This window comes from Musca domestica, unplaced genomic scaffold (genome assembly GCF_030504385.1).
Source record: "Musca domestica strain aabys unplaced genomic scaffold, Musca_domestica.polishedcontigs.V.1.1 29, whole genome shotgun sequence".
Taxonomy (NCBI): Eukaryota; Metazoa; Arthropoda; class Insecta; order Diptera; family Muscidae; genus Musca; species Musca domestica.
Window position 1 is genome coordinate 6,521,181 of NW_026712296.1, and position 13,894 is coordinate 6,535,074.

A 13,894-nucleotide genomic window follows, 5' to 3' on the forward strand; every position below is an offset into this window, starting at 1 on the left:
GGAACAGGTTTTACGAAAATAATATTCATAATTGATATTGCGAAAAGATACCCATCAATGTTCTGTCGGCAAGTACCTTAGGTAAATTTAAATCGAATAACACTTCATAGATATTAAAACATTGATTATACCCTCAGCCATATGGCTAGAGAGGGTATATGTATATCATTCGATGCGGCCAAAACGTGCCACATCGAAATGACGGTTTTAGACTCTAGGTCCGTTTGGGCCAAATCCGTTTCAGAACATTTGGAGTCGATCTAGCGATGGCCGTCCATCCGTCCGTCGGTGCGTCTGGTTGGCCGGCTAGTGCATAAGGTCGAAATTTTGAGAAAAAATATTTTACTGCATACAAAGATAATCCGATTTTGCTCCAACTTTGCAAATTCAAATATTTCTATCAGTTCTAGAAAATGGACGATATCGGTCTACTCCATCAAATACCTCCCCACAAAGGAACAAAATTTTGAATATTTATAACTCATATAAAAATGTGATGTAAGAGTCAAATTGTCTTCAAATAACATATATCACAATATTTTTATTAACTCACGGTCTGGTGTGAAGATGGAATATATCGATCCACTCATTTTGGTACCTTCCCACTAAGGGTCAAAATTTTGAATATCTCTGGAGCTCATAAAAAACTCGAAATTAACATCCGACTCCTTTTAGACTTGGTACATTACAATATTTCCATCAACACAAGATCTGTTATAAAGATGATAGAGATCGGATCACATAGGGTTCAAGATTTTGAAAAACCAAACGCTCAAGGAAAGCGAAATAAGCATACAGCTCTCTTCAAATTTCACACATACAAATATTTTTGCTAACGCAAGATCTGTTGAAAGATGATATACATCTGCCAACCCCTTCTGGTATCTCACCCACAAAGAGTCACAATTTTTAATACTTCTATCTGTCATAACAAAAAAAAAATTGGGTATAAATGTTCGATTTTCTGTAATTTTGTCATACCAATATTTTTTTCTGTGTCGGATGAAGTGTGAAAATGGAATAAATCGGTCGACTATATGTGGTACCTCATTTCAACATTTTCTAAAAATTATCACATATCTCATATAAAGTGAAGGAAGTAACCAAACCTGGCACTTCACAATATTTATATCATTTTTATTTAGATCCGATACGAAATTGGTCCATTACCTCGGAACCTACTTCATAGAGGGTCAACAATTTGAATAATCATAACAGAAGTCAAAATATACTTAAATAATAAGTCAAAAATATACTTAAGTAATAAGTAAAAAAAAAATAAATAATGCCATATTAACATCACCGGCTAAATTACAGTAGCCGATTCTCAGGAAAGTTCTGTATTACGTTAATCGACAATTTATGATTATAACCCGTAGTATTGTTGTCATCTGTATTTATTTGGCTGAGGCTATGATAAAAATACGATGACTTGTGAAACAACCGTTAACGTTCGTTACCGTGGAGTAAAATATATTTATTTTTTCCGATGTTGATTTTGAATAGTCGTAACTGCTAAAAGTTGTTAAGAAGACCCTTATTTGGTAATCAGAGTTTTTGAGCGCTCGCTAGCTTCAATTCTTCCACACAGAAATATTTTGGAGAATATGAGAAGAAAAATATTGAAAAATATCATTATGGAATCTTGTGAGTGAGAAAGCCTAATAATAAAAGACTTTGGTGGCAAATTGTATTCAATATTTATTTGTCATCATCATCGTCAAATACACAAAATGCAACAAATACTGTATTAAAAACAAATATTTAAAATATATAACATAATGCTTTCGTTCGTTCCATGGCCATTTTACAGGGAGGATTGTGCAAATGCAATTACATCAACGGCTCTGGCTCTTTCCGGCATTGTGCGATGCATTTCGTATAAGCCCTTCCACACTTTAAGTTTTTCCATTTCCGGCAAATCGATGAATGTTAAGCTATCGTCGATATTCAAACATTTGTATGCCTCCTCGTTGTTATGTCGGTGGTGCAGCGAACGCCATTTGTTATCCGGCGTTTTAGCACTGTTTGGATTTCCTGCCTCAGCGAATTGTGTCCACATTGAAATCATGCGTTTTAAACAGGTATATTCACGGCTTTGCCGGTCCATTGGTTCGGCTAGAATACTGCTAAAGAGGAAAGCAAGTTCATCGGTGTGTGCCACACCTTTGACATCGCCTTTTCCACCAGATTCATCGGCATCGTCCCAGTCTGGGGAACGCATTAAACGGAAAGGATTTATAAGTTTATCCGAACGAAAATCAAAACGATACAAAAATGTTGGAGTTTTGCGGGCATACTTTAAACGCGCCTCAATGACTTTCTGTATGGGATGCCAATAATAAGCGAATGTAATGATCTGTAAAGAAAGTTAAACTGGTCACAGAGTGCACACACACACACACATAGAACTTCAAGTGAAGCATAACATGCCAAAGCATACCACATCAAAGGGCTATCAAATGACACAAACCTCATAAAAGTCATCCAATGTTGGTCGTTGGCCTTTAATGTGAATTTTGCGTAATTTCAAACCCTTGTCCAGACACTCGGGACTTTCACGGCGTACAGCTGCTGCCTTGGGTACATATTGGGCACATGTCTCCAATAGTTGTAAAATTGCATCTTTGTTCTTAAGAGCAGCTAAAAAAGACAAAAAAAACATATTCAATAATTGCCATATTTCATGTATTTCAAAACTTACTTCTTTTAAAGAAGAGTCCCTCAAGTGAATTGGCTCCCAAAATCAATGGTATGCTATTACCCCAAGCATGAGCCATTAGTTCTTCTGCTGGCTTGCAAATCACAGTATGAGCTGTAAAATAGGGCTCTATGCAGGGTGCGAATCCGAACAATTCACGATCATTTCGCTGCAGACATTTTGCCTCTGCTTTGAGAATTTCATCGGCTGGCAGTTTCAGTAGATATTTCAGAATATGTCTCTCCTTATATTCGCCTTCATAGCCAGCATTTTTGGCCAAATCATAGGCTCTTTTAGTGCAATCAGTAATGGCCCAATCGCTAACGGCTGTCCCCGATTGCAGAATGGCGCGATGGAAGAGACCTCTTGCATGTTCGCAAAGCATTAGATAATGAACGGCCGCAGCTCCGGCACTTTCACCAAATACGGTCACACATTCAGGATTACCACCAAAGCTGGTCGCATTTCGTTTTACCCATTTGAGTGCAAGAATCAGATCTTTAAGGCCTGCATTGCCAGGTGTATGTAAGCCAGGATCGTTAAGACTGAGGAAGCCTGTGAAATAGAAATAAAACCTTGTAATCAAGTGTTAGAATTTTTATATCTATCTAAATATATGAAAAAGGAGTGGTATAACTGACTGACTGATCTAGGATCAACGCCCAGACGAAAAGGCTGAAGTTAGAATCTTAAAACTTTGTACAAGGGTAAGTCTTGGTACGTAGGCGCTTGATAAGGCTGGAAAATTCGTACTAAAAGGTTACGAAAATTATTAAAATGTTCTAGAAATTAAATACCATGTATCGGACAAATAGAATGAGTAAGAATTCTGAAATTTGAAATGTGGGTCACTGTTAGAGTACATCAAAGGGTTTAATGTTACGAAAAGTTTTAAAATGATACTAAACTTCTAAAATTGTACCATTTGGTATTATGTGAACGAATAGAGCTAGAAACTTGAATTTTTGTACGAGAATCAGGTTGGATATATAAAGTGGTTTTGGAAATGTCTACTAAGTGCGCGAACTGTACTGAATGGCACTAAATTTCGAACACTTTGGTTTAGGGAGAATGGATTAAGCTGGAATTTTGAAATTTTGTGGTGGTGGTAAGTTTGTGATGAAGAGGTGGTTTTAGAAATGTGTACTACAAGTGCTCGAAAAGTACTAAATTGTACTATATTTGGTACATTTTGGTATTGTGTGAATATATAGTGTTTGAAATCTGAAATTTGGTATTAGGATCGCTGTCCATGGGTAGACTGTACATATGGAGATGGTTTCGGAGATGTGTACTATAATTGTACAAAAAGTACTAAATGGTGCTTTATTTGGTATTAGGTGAAGGGATAAAATTAAAATTCTGAAATTTGATATTTAGATTACTGATGGTACCTGAGTCTTAGATTTGGCGATGGTTTGGAAATGCGTCCTAAATTTGTACGAAGAGTACTGAATGGAACATAATTTAGTATTGGGTGAAGGAATAGAGCTGGAATCCTCAAAATTGATATTGAGGTCTCTGTTGGTATCTGGATTTGCGATATGAAAATAATTGTTAGAAAAGTACTATATTTCGTACAATTTGGTATTGGGTAGACAGACAGTGCTTGCAGTTTGAAATTTGGGTTATGTGCAGCCTGGACATATGGATGGATAATTGTTCGAAAAGTACTTAGTGGAACTAAATTGTGAATAGGAATACCGAAATTCCTGGAATCCAATTGGGTATCGAGTGAAGATATGGTGCTTGCAGTTTTAAATTTGGTATTATGATCGCTTTTCATGTGTAGCCTGGATATATTGAGATGGTTTCGAAAACATGTACTATAATTGCACGAAAAGTACTAAATTATACTATATTTGGTATTGGGTGAAGGGATAGAGACGTAATTTTGAAATTTGATATTTATATTACTGATGGTATCTTAGATTGCCGACGGTTTGCAAATGCGTCCTAAATTTGTAGGAAAAGCACTAAATGGAACATAATTTAGTATTGGGTGAAGGGATAGGGCTTGAATCGTCATCTTTGATATGAAGGTCTCTGTTTGAATCTGGAATTGAGATTTGAAGATGTATGGAGACACATTATAGTATTACTTACCCAACGCTCCCATACGATATTGAACTGTAATCAGTACCACATCTTTCATCATAAAATAGTCGGGGCCATATTGTTCACAATTTGCTTCGCCAAATTGGAATCCTCCGCCATGGACCCAAAACATTATGGGTCGAAGTTTAATGGGTTTTATCTAAACATGCAATGTAATGCGAACACAATTAAAAAAAAAACAGAACTAAAATACATACACAACATACATACATTATTTGTATAGACATTTAAAAAGAGACAATCTTCCGATCCCTCAATGGTCATTGGATCCATGGGATTTCGTTGCATGGCCTTCGGACCATGCCAGGTACAATCTCTAACATGCTTCCATGCGGTTATCGGTTTCGGAGCCCGAAATCTTAATTCACCCACCGGAGGCAAGGCGTAAGGTATGCGTTCAAAACTGTAATACGCCTTGCGGTAAATGGTTAGGCGTTTAGATCCGCGAATTTTTCCGGTGTGGACTTTAATCGAAACGTCTTCATCGTTAAGACGTTTCTGCAGCTGATCTATTCTAAATTCCAAAGTTCTGTAGGAAAAAAATTACATTTTTAAAATACAGGTATAATATGGAGCTCTAAAACTTTAATCTGCTTGAGATTGTAGATAATCGCTTTTTTGATAAGAATATTGTTTAAAGTGCATTAAGAATGTCTGTTAAAAACACACAAGCATTGGTTTGTTGTTTGTTCATTTTTTCTCCACTTTATTGTTTACTAATCTGCACATACACACACAACATCACCTTATTTTTAAATGTAGTTTTTGTTGTTCCGACAATTCGTAATCCATGCTTATTTTTTGTATTTTTTTTTACTTTTTTGTAGTTCTTTGTGTTCTATGCTTCGAGTTTGACGTTCAGTGGAATACTGAAGAGCTGTTAAATAAAAATAATTACTTGGCTAGGGGGTACGCTTATCTGTGCACTGGAAAAAATTATGTTTCGATAAGATTCAATTTGACTTTTGTTCGTATGTTCGCCAATGATGACAATTTTAAATATATCTCAAAGCAGATAAGTCGAATGCCAGCTCGTTACTTCATTGCTAAAATGGGAAAATATTTATGCATTTCAAAACTAACGTTATAAATTGCATGCACCCGTACCTCATAATTCCAGCTCTATTCCTACACTCTATAAAAATTTTTATACTATTTAGTACTATCTCCTACTATATACTGTGTATTTTCAACCAAACCTTCTTATCAAAACGATTCACTTTTATACAGTGATGGTGATAACAAAATTCCAGTTCTTTTCCCACACTACATATCAAATTTATTACCATTTAGTTCTTTTCGCATATCTTAAAGTACTAACCTCCAATTTGAATTCCTAACTAAGCGATAGATAATCACAGTGTTCCTAATAACAAAATTTATATTTTCACTTCTTCTCCTACCCTCTATGCCAAATGTAGTACTCCCTCCTAGAGCTTAAATTAATTAATAGATTATTTCATAAACATGTTTATAGATTCCAAAAATAGTTAACCAATGATTTTGTAAGTCTCAGGAATGTAGATATTAAAAAACCAGTAAGGAAAGCTCAAAAGTCGGGCGGGGCCGACTATATGATACCCTACACCACTATGCATATTTAGTAGAGCTCTCGTAAAAAGGTTTATACAGGGCATTTCAGAGCTCTATGAGATATTTGGTACAAAATCAAAATCTATCTAATTCTATCGTGCATTTTACGAACTATAGCTATCTCTGAACCGGTTTTCTCCAAATTTTACGTATTAGCTTCTAGACTGAATTCGGTCTTATGTACGAAAATTCAGGTGATTTGGGCTGATATTGACCATTTAGTGCACATTTAACGCTAAATCGGATGAAGATATATATGGGAGCTATATCCAAATCTGAACCGATTTCGATAAAATTTAAAACAGCTATTCCTGTGCTCCATCTAATACCTGGTACCAAATATCACGGTTGTGGAGTGAATATTACGAATGTATGGGACTAAAACACTAAATCGGATGAAACATATATATGGTTGCTATATCTATATCTGAACCGATTTTCACTAAATTTGATATACTTGCTTCTAGGCTGAATTTGGTCCGATGTACTAAAATTCAGTCCATTTGGACTTATATCGGCCATTTGGTGCACAATTAACCCGAAATCGGATGAAGATTTATATGGGAGCTATATCCAAATCTGAACCGATTTCGATAAAATTATAAACAGCTATTTCTGGGCTGTATCTTATATCTGGTACCAAATATCATTCTTGTGGAGTGCATATTACGAATGTGAGAGGCTTAAACACCAAAATCGAATAAAAATAAAATTTGTTGTATTTGCTTTAAGGCTAATCTCGGTCACATGTGCCAAAATTCGGGCCATTTGGGCTGATATTGGCCATTTGGTGGTCAATTAACCCGAAATCGGATGAAGATATATATGGGAGCTATATCCAAATCTGAACCGATTTCGATAAAATTTAAAACAGCTATTTCTGTGCTCCATCTAATACCTGGTACCAAATATCACGGTTGTGGAGTGCATAGTAGGAATGTGAGGGACTTAAAGATCAAATCGGATGAAGGATATATATGGGAGCTATAGTTATATCTGAACCGATTTTCTCCAAATTTGATATACTTGCTTCTAGGCCGAACTAGGTTGGGTGTGCCAAAATTCAGGTAATTTGGACTGATAGTGGACATTTGGTGCTCATTTAACCCGAAATCGGATGAAGATATATATGGGAGCTATATCTAAATTTGATCCGATTCTCACCAATTTCAATAGGGTTCGTCCTTGGGCCAAAAGAATATTGTTTGGAAAATTCCATCTCAATCGGATAATAAATGCGACCTGCATTTTGTTCACAAGAATACATGGACAGACGGACGGACAGACGGACATGCATAAATCGACTCAGAAAGTGATTCTATGAAGGTTCTCAAAAGTAACTATGGGTCTATCTCGTTTCCTTCTCCATGTTACAAACAAATGCACAAAGACATAATACCCTTACCACTATGTGGTGTAGGGTATAAAAACAATTGTTATTCCTTGTACTTGTCATTGCTTAGAAATATAATGCAATACGGGCTTTGTTATGCATGCTGATGTTTGTAAAATAAAAAAAAAAATAATTAAAAGCTGCGAGACTTACAACTTTTTTTTGAGTGTATTTTCAATTGATAAGAAAATAAAAAATCATTTATGATAACAAAAGTCGATATGGGTATTTCCATTTTAAAAGGTCAGAAAAAATAAGTCACCTTGCTTCGATCGCATGCAACTTTAAATGTTTTTATATCCTACACCATAGTATGGAGGGTAAGTGGTGTTTTTTATGGAGGTATAGAACTTCGAATTGAAATAAAACACAAGAAAATAGTTTTAATATCGATCAATTTGGCTTTATTGGAGGGTGTCGATATGGGTATTTCCATTTTAAAAGGTCAGAAAAAATAAGTCACCTTGCTTCGATCGCATGCAACATTTTAAATGTTTTTATATCCTCCACCATAGTATGGAGGGTAAGTGGTGTTTTTTTATGGAGGTATAGAACTTCGAATTGAAATAAAACACAAGAAAATCGTTTTAATATTGATCAATTTGGCTTTAATATTTAAATATGATTTCGGGCATGTGGCCTCCTCGGCTGGCTCGAATAAAACCAATTCTACAGGTCCAATTTTAAACCACTTTTTCGAGTATATGGGGCAATAACGCCACGAATATTGGCTTCCAAGTCCACTAACGTTTCTGGTTTGTTGGCGTAGACGAGCGACTTCACATATCTCAAAAGAAAATAATCCAATGATAAAATCACACGATCTTGGTGGCCAATAGACAGGTCCATTTCGCGAAATTTTGCGCTCATCGAATGTTTCCTTCAATAATTCGATAGTGACGTGCGCTGTGTGGCATGTAGCGCCATCTTGTTGGAACGACAACTCATCCAATTCGGGAACAAAATAATCTGTTATCATGGCTCTATACCGGTCTCCATTAATGGTAACTGACTCTCCAGCATTATTTCACTGACACTTCGAAAACGATGAACGAATGGCTCGAAAGCTGAACATATCGCAATATTCCATTCAGCAAATATTGAAAAATGAGCTCGGGGTAAAGCCACTGAAATTCCAAAAAGTGCAAGAACACCGCATCATGGAGAAAATAGACTCAAAAGAGCTAAAGAGTTGCTTCGCTTGGCCGAAAGTGGTGAACTGCCGAATTTGGTTTTTCCGATGAGAAAACATTCGTTGCCCAGCAGTTTGTAAACAAACAAAATTTTCGTGTTTACTTGCCAAAGAGGTCTGCTGAAAATGTGTACCTTCGGTTGACCACCAGAACTCAAGCGCCGACCATGGTGATGGTGTGGGCCGCCATAACGGGCGATGGTCGCTCTCCACTCCTATTAATCGAACGAGGCATCAGAATAAATGTCTAATATCGTGAAAATATTGTGTACTAAAGCCTTGGGCACGCAAACATTTTCGCCGTAGACCTTGGACATCCCAACAGAACTCAGCACCACCCAAGAATGGTTACAAAATGAGGTTCCTCGCTTCATTTCCAACGCACAATGGCTTCCAAAATCTCCGGATACCAATAAATCGTGCCAAAGGTGACCAATTCGAAAATCTAAACTTATTCTAAAATTTGATGCTATTCCCGACATTTTTTGCTTTCATTCAATAAAATTTAAAAAATAATGTAAAAGTTATGACATTTGACTTTGATGCAGTTTTTTTTTATTTCACCCTGTACAGCCTATGACAGGAAATTGTGTGTAATGGCTTATAACAGAAGTTGCTTATATAGGTCCACATCGTCGTATAGACCCTAATATAACGGCAACATTCGGTATTTTTAAGATTTTTTTTACGGATTTTATTTTTTTTTTAATTGCCAAATTTGTCACAAATGGTGGAGGGTATTCAAAGTTCGGCTTGGTGTACTTACAGCTTTTTTACTTGTTTTTTTTTTCTGGAAAATTTTTCCTCTATTTAATAACATAAGAAGACGTAGATCGATCTCCATCTGCATATCATTTCTCGTCCTAATTTGGTATAAATATTAAATGTATAGATGTGTACGGTAACCTAAAATCGGTCCTCCCAACTTTTATCCCTTCCTTACTGGTTAAAAATTGCATTCATATTGTTGATACTGGGTACATCAATATTGATATTTGGTGTGTTTGAGGAAAAGTTGTTACTATGACACTGTAATTTGTCATGGCATGTATGGTCAGACAAGACAGTCATCAAAGATAATCTACCTCAAACCTGTCCAAATTAAGATACTACATATCAATTTGCAAGCACATCGTTAATGTACATACAAAACTCATGTCAATATATTTTAAAAAATTGTGTCATTTTTTGAGCGTAAATGAAACAAGACTTGTGTATGTTATTGTATGGACATTACACATTTAAATACCGGTTTCGCCTTTACTCAGATTCCCTTAATGAACCTCCATGTGTAAAACGCAAAATATTGCAACTTTTGAGATTTTGTATGAACGTAAATGGTATGCCACTTGGGGCAAAGCAATTGCGGTGCATACCTTCTCATTCATATCCAACAACATATAGGCTACCACATGGGTATATGTATGTATGTTGCATAAGTGAAACACCTTCAACTGGTTCTTTGGTGGACATAATATCACGTGTAAATAAACGGGCTGCCCGTCAGCCTGTGCGCTTGCCAAAACAGTTGGCTACATTTTTGTCTTAGTTTATAAAAAAGTGATAAATTATCGAATGTTTAAAGTGTTCAAATTGATGTGAAACAAAAAAGTTTTCATCCCAATTCTTTTGATGTTTATGTTGCTCAAAAGTGAGTGAAAGTTGACTCCAATCTTTATTTTTCTTTTTTAAATAATAGTCTCATCGTTGTGTGATTTTTATACCCTACACTACATAGCGGTAAGGAATAGAAGATAGACCTATAGTTAATTTTAACGATCTTCATAGAATCACTTTCCGAGTCGGTTTATGCATGTCTGTCCGTCCGTCTGTTCATGTATTCTTGTCAACAAAATTCAGGTCGCAGACGAGATTCGCTAAACAATATTTGTTTGGCCCATGGGCGAACCCTATCGAAATTGGTAAAAATCGGTTCAAATTTAGATATAGCTCCCATATATTTCTTCACCCGATTTCGGGTTAATTTTGCATAAAATGGCCAATTTCAGTCCAAATGACCAGACATTTGGCACTTCAGGCGGAATTCAATCTAGAAGCAAGTACTTCAAATTTTGGTGCAAATCGGATCAGATATAGCTATAGATCCAATATATATGTTTCATCCCATTTGCGGCTTTAAATCACTCACATGCGTAATATGCACTCCACAACAATAATCTTTGGTACCAGATATCAGATACACCTCAGAAATAAGCATTTAAAATTTTTTCATCATCGGTTCAGATTTAGATATAGCTGCCATATATATTATTATCCGATTTCAAGTTTTTTGTGCACCTTATGACTAATATCAGCCCAAATGGACTGAATTTTGGCACTTCCGGCAGAATTCAGCCTATAAGGAAGTGCCTCAAATTTTGGCAAAAATCGCTTCAATCCTTTCATCCGATTTGGTGTTTAAGTCCCTCACATTCTTAATGTAAACTCCTCAAGAATAATATTTGGAAATACCTCTGCCAAATTTTATAAAGATCGGTTCAGATTTGGATATACATATAGCTCCCATAAATATTTTATACCGATTTCAGTTTTTTTGTGTGGAACTAATGGACTGAATTTCGGCACTTCCGACGGAATTCAGCGTAGAAGCATGTACTTTGGCCAAAATCGGTTCAGATATAGCTATAGCTTCCATATATATATTTCATCCGATTTGGTGTTTATGTCCCTCTCGTTCGTAATATCCAACCCACAAGAAGGATATTTGGTACCAGATGTCTTATAAAGCTCTCAATATTTTTGGCAAATTTTATAGAGATCGTCTGAGATTTGGATATAGCTCCCATATATACCTTGCAGGTTTATTGTGCACCAAATGGCAAATATTATTGTATTAATGTTTACGCGTAAAAAATCCCTTCTTTCCTTTTCCGTAAACTGATTAGGGACTGAATAGCTCTTAATGTCATTGTGAATGTTTAACATAATTCAAATTGTTGTTGATGCGTGTTTACTGATTTTCTTTTTTATCACAAAAGAATCCCTTTAGTTAATTCGGGACAACTCAGACGAAGGCAATACATTCAAAATAATTACATTTATTATTCAACTTCATTTATCAGCTAAAAGAACTCTATATTGTCGGACACAGCTATATAAAAACACTTACATTTTCACTTACTATAATGATATTTCCAATTCTGTAACATGTCCGCCCTCATCTGGCCCAATAATGTATGTGGCCATTCACCAATTGTTGTGCAGCTGCGACAAAGGTATGTTTATTTGTATATTAGAGTGGCCTATTTTATTGAATCAAAAAGAAAAAAAAAATAAAATAATAAAATAAATAAATAAAAAGAAGAAAAAAATAATTGGCGAAGAAGTGGTTTTTATACCATACACCACTATGTATTGGGAGTATTATAAGCTTGATTTATATTTATTTCAATCTATATTTATAAGAAATTCGCAACACTATGTTTATACCCTACACCACAAGGTGGCCGGGGTATTATGCCTTTGTGCATTTGTTTGTAACAGGCAAAAGGAAACGACAAAGACCCATAGTTCCTGTAGATGATCTGCATAGAATCACATTCTGAGTCGAATCATGCATGTCCGTCCGTCTGTCCATGTATTTTTGTGAATGAAGGACAGTTAGCATTTATTACCCGATCCAGATGAAATTTTGCACAAATCATTTGTTTGACCCAAGGACGAACCCTATTGAAATTGGAGATAATCGGTAAAAATTTAGATATAGCTCCCATATATCTTCATCCGATTTGCTTTTATTGTGCACCAAACGTGTAATATTGAATGAAAATTGGCACTTACGACCGAATTGAGTCTAGAAGCTAGTATGTCATATTTGGAGAAGATCGGTTCAGATATAGCTATAGCTTCCATATATATTGTTCATCCGATTTGTTATATTTGTTACCTCCTTATGTCCAAATCCAATTTGGAAGATTTCGTTTATGATATGATGTCAAAATACTCTATCCTTAGCTTTTTGGCCGGGTGCATTTCCATTTCCGTCATGCCATTAGGTATTCAAAACAATTTCACACGAAAACTTTTGGTCCATTTTACAGCTAAATGTAATCCAATGGTCATCCATGCAAAATTCTGTGTCAATTGGTTTTTAATTGTGACCCGTATGGCGACTGTAAAATCAGGAAAATTTTAATTTTTTGGTCCAATTGAACCCCAAAATATACATATTCAAAACAATAGGCTTTAATTCAGATCCTAACCCAAGCCGAAATGATGGGAATTGTGAAAATCGGTCCAGCGGTTCTCGACTTATAAGCATAATAAATAGGATCTATTATTTTTTACATATATATTGTTCCTATTTTGCTATATATCCGATTTTTTGGCTATCAGCATCACTTTAATGGTCAGAATACACCTTTTAATGTATTTGTGGTTTGGCTGGGATTAAAAATATTCGCGGTTTAGTGGAAATTTTCTAATTTTCTTACATAAAAGTTAGGGTCTATTTTACCCGCTAAATATTGTCCGATTGCCGGAAATTGGTAGGCTTCTGCCCAGTCCTAAACTCTAACTCTATGTAAATTTCCGCGTCGATTGGTTCATAATTGTGGCTTATAGAGCAACTGCAAAATCAGGAATTTTTTTATGTTTTTGGTTCATTTCAAGCCCTAAATATTGTAAAACCACCTCCAAAAAAATAGGGTTCTATTCTGACCCTAACCCCACCTCCATTTTCAATTTCGTGAGGATCGGGCCACAATTGCGACCCGTAGCTTGATTACAAATTAACATGGACAGACGGGCGGGCGGACATACATAGCTAGATCGACTCAGCTCGGCGAGATAGAATGATCCATATCTACTTTCCTATGTGGAAAACCAATATTTCGAGGTGTTACATAATTTAAGGCCCAATCAAACTTATAATACC

At 35.7% G+C, this 13,894-nt stretch overlaps 1 protein-coding gene across 1 annotated transcript; it reads right to left on the reverse strand.

The window, feature by feature from the left end:
- Nucleotides 1-1,688: 1,688 nt before the first annotated feature.
- Nucleotides 1,689-5,906, reverse strand: LOC101900490 (esterase B1). The gene is made up of 6 exons (XM_005182230.4): nucleotides 5,565-5,906; nucleotides 5,030-5,348; nucleotides 4,808-4,958; nucleotides 2,705-3,256; nucleotides 2,474-2,643; nucleotides 1,689-2,359 (listed from the first exon to the last, which is right to left on the reverse strand). Exons 1-6 carry the CDS (start codon nucleotides 5,609-5,611, stop codon nucleotides 1,808-1,810), a joined length of 1,791 nt encoding a protein of 596 aa, XP_005182287.2. The 5' UTR covers nucleotides 5,612-5,906; the 3' UTR covers nucleotides 1,689-1,807.
- Between the last annotated feature and the right edge of the window lie 7,988 nt (nucleotides 5,907-13,894).

Coding starts and splice junctions, on each gene's coding strand:
- LOC101900490 (XM_005182230.4), bottom strand. CDS start 5,611: ATGGATTACGAATTGTCGGAACAACAAAAACTACATTTAAAAATAAG. Junction 4,959..5,029: donor TAAATGTCTATACAAATAAT/GTATGTATGTTG, acceptor TTGCATGTTTAG/ATAAAACCCATTAAACTTCG. Junction 2,360..2,473: donor CATTGGATGACTTTTATGAG/GTTTGTGTCATT, acceptor CTTTCTTTACAG/ATCATTACATTCGCTTATTA.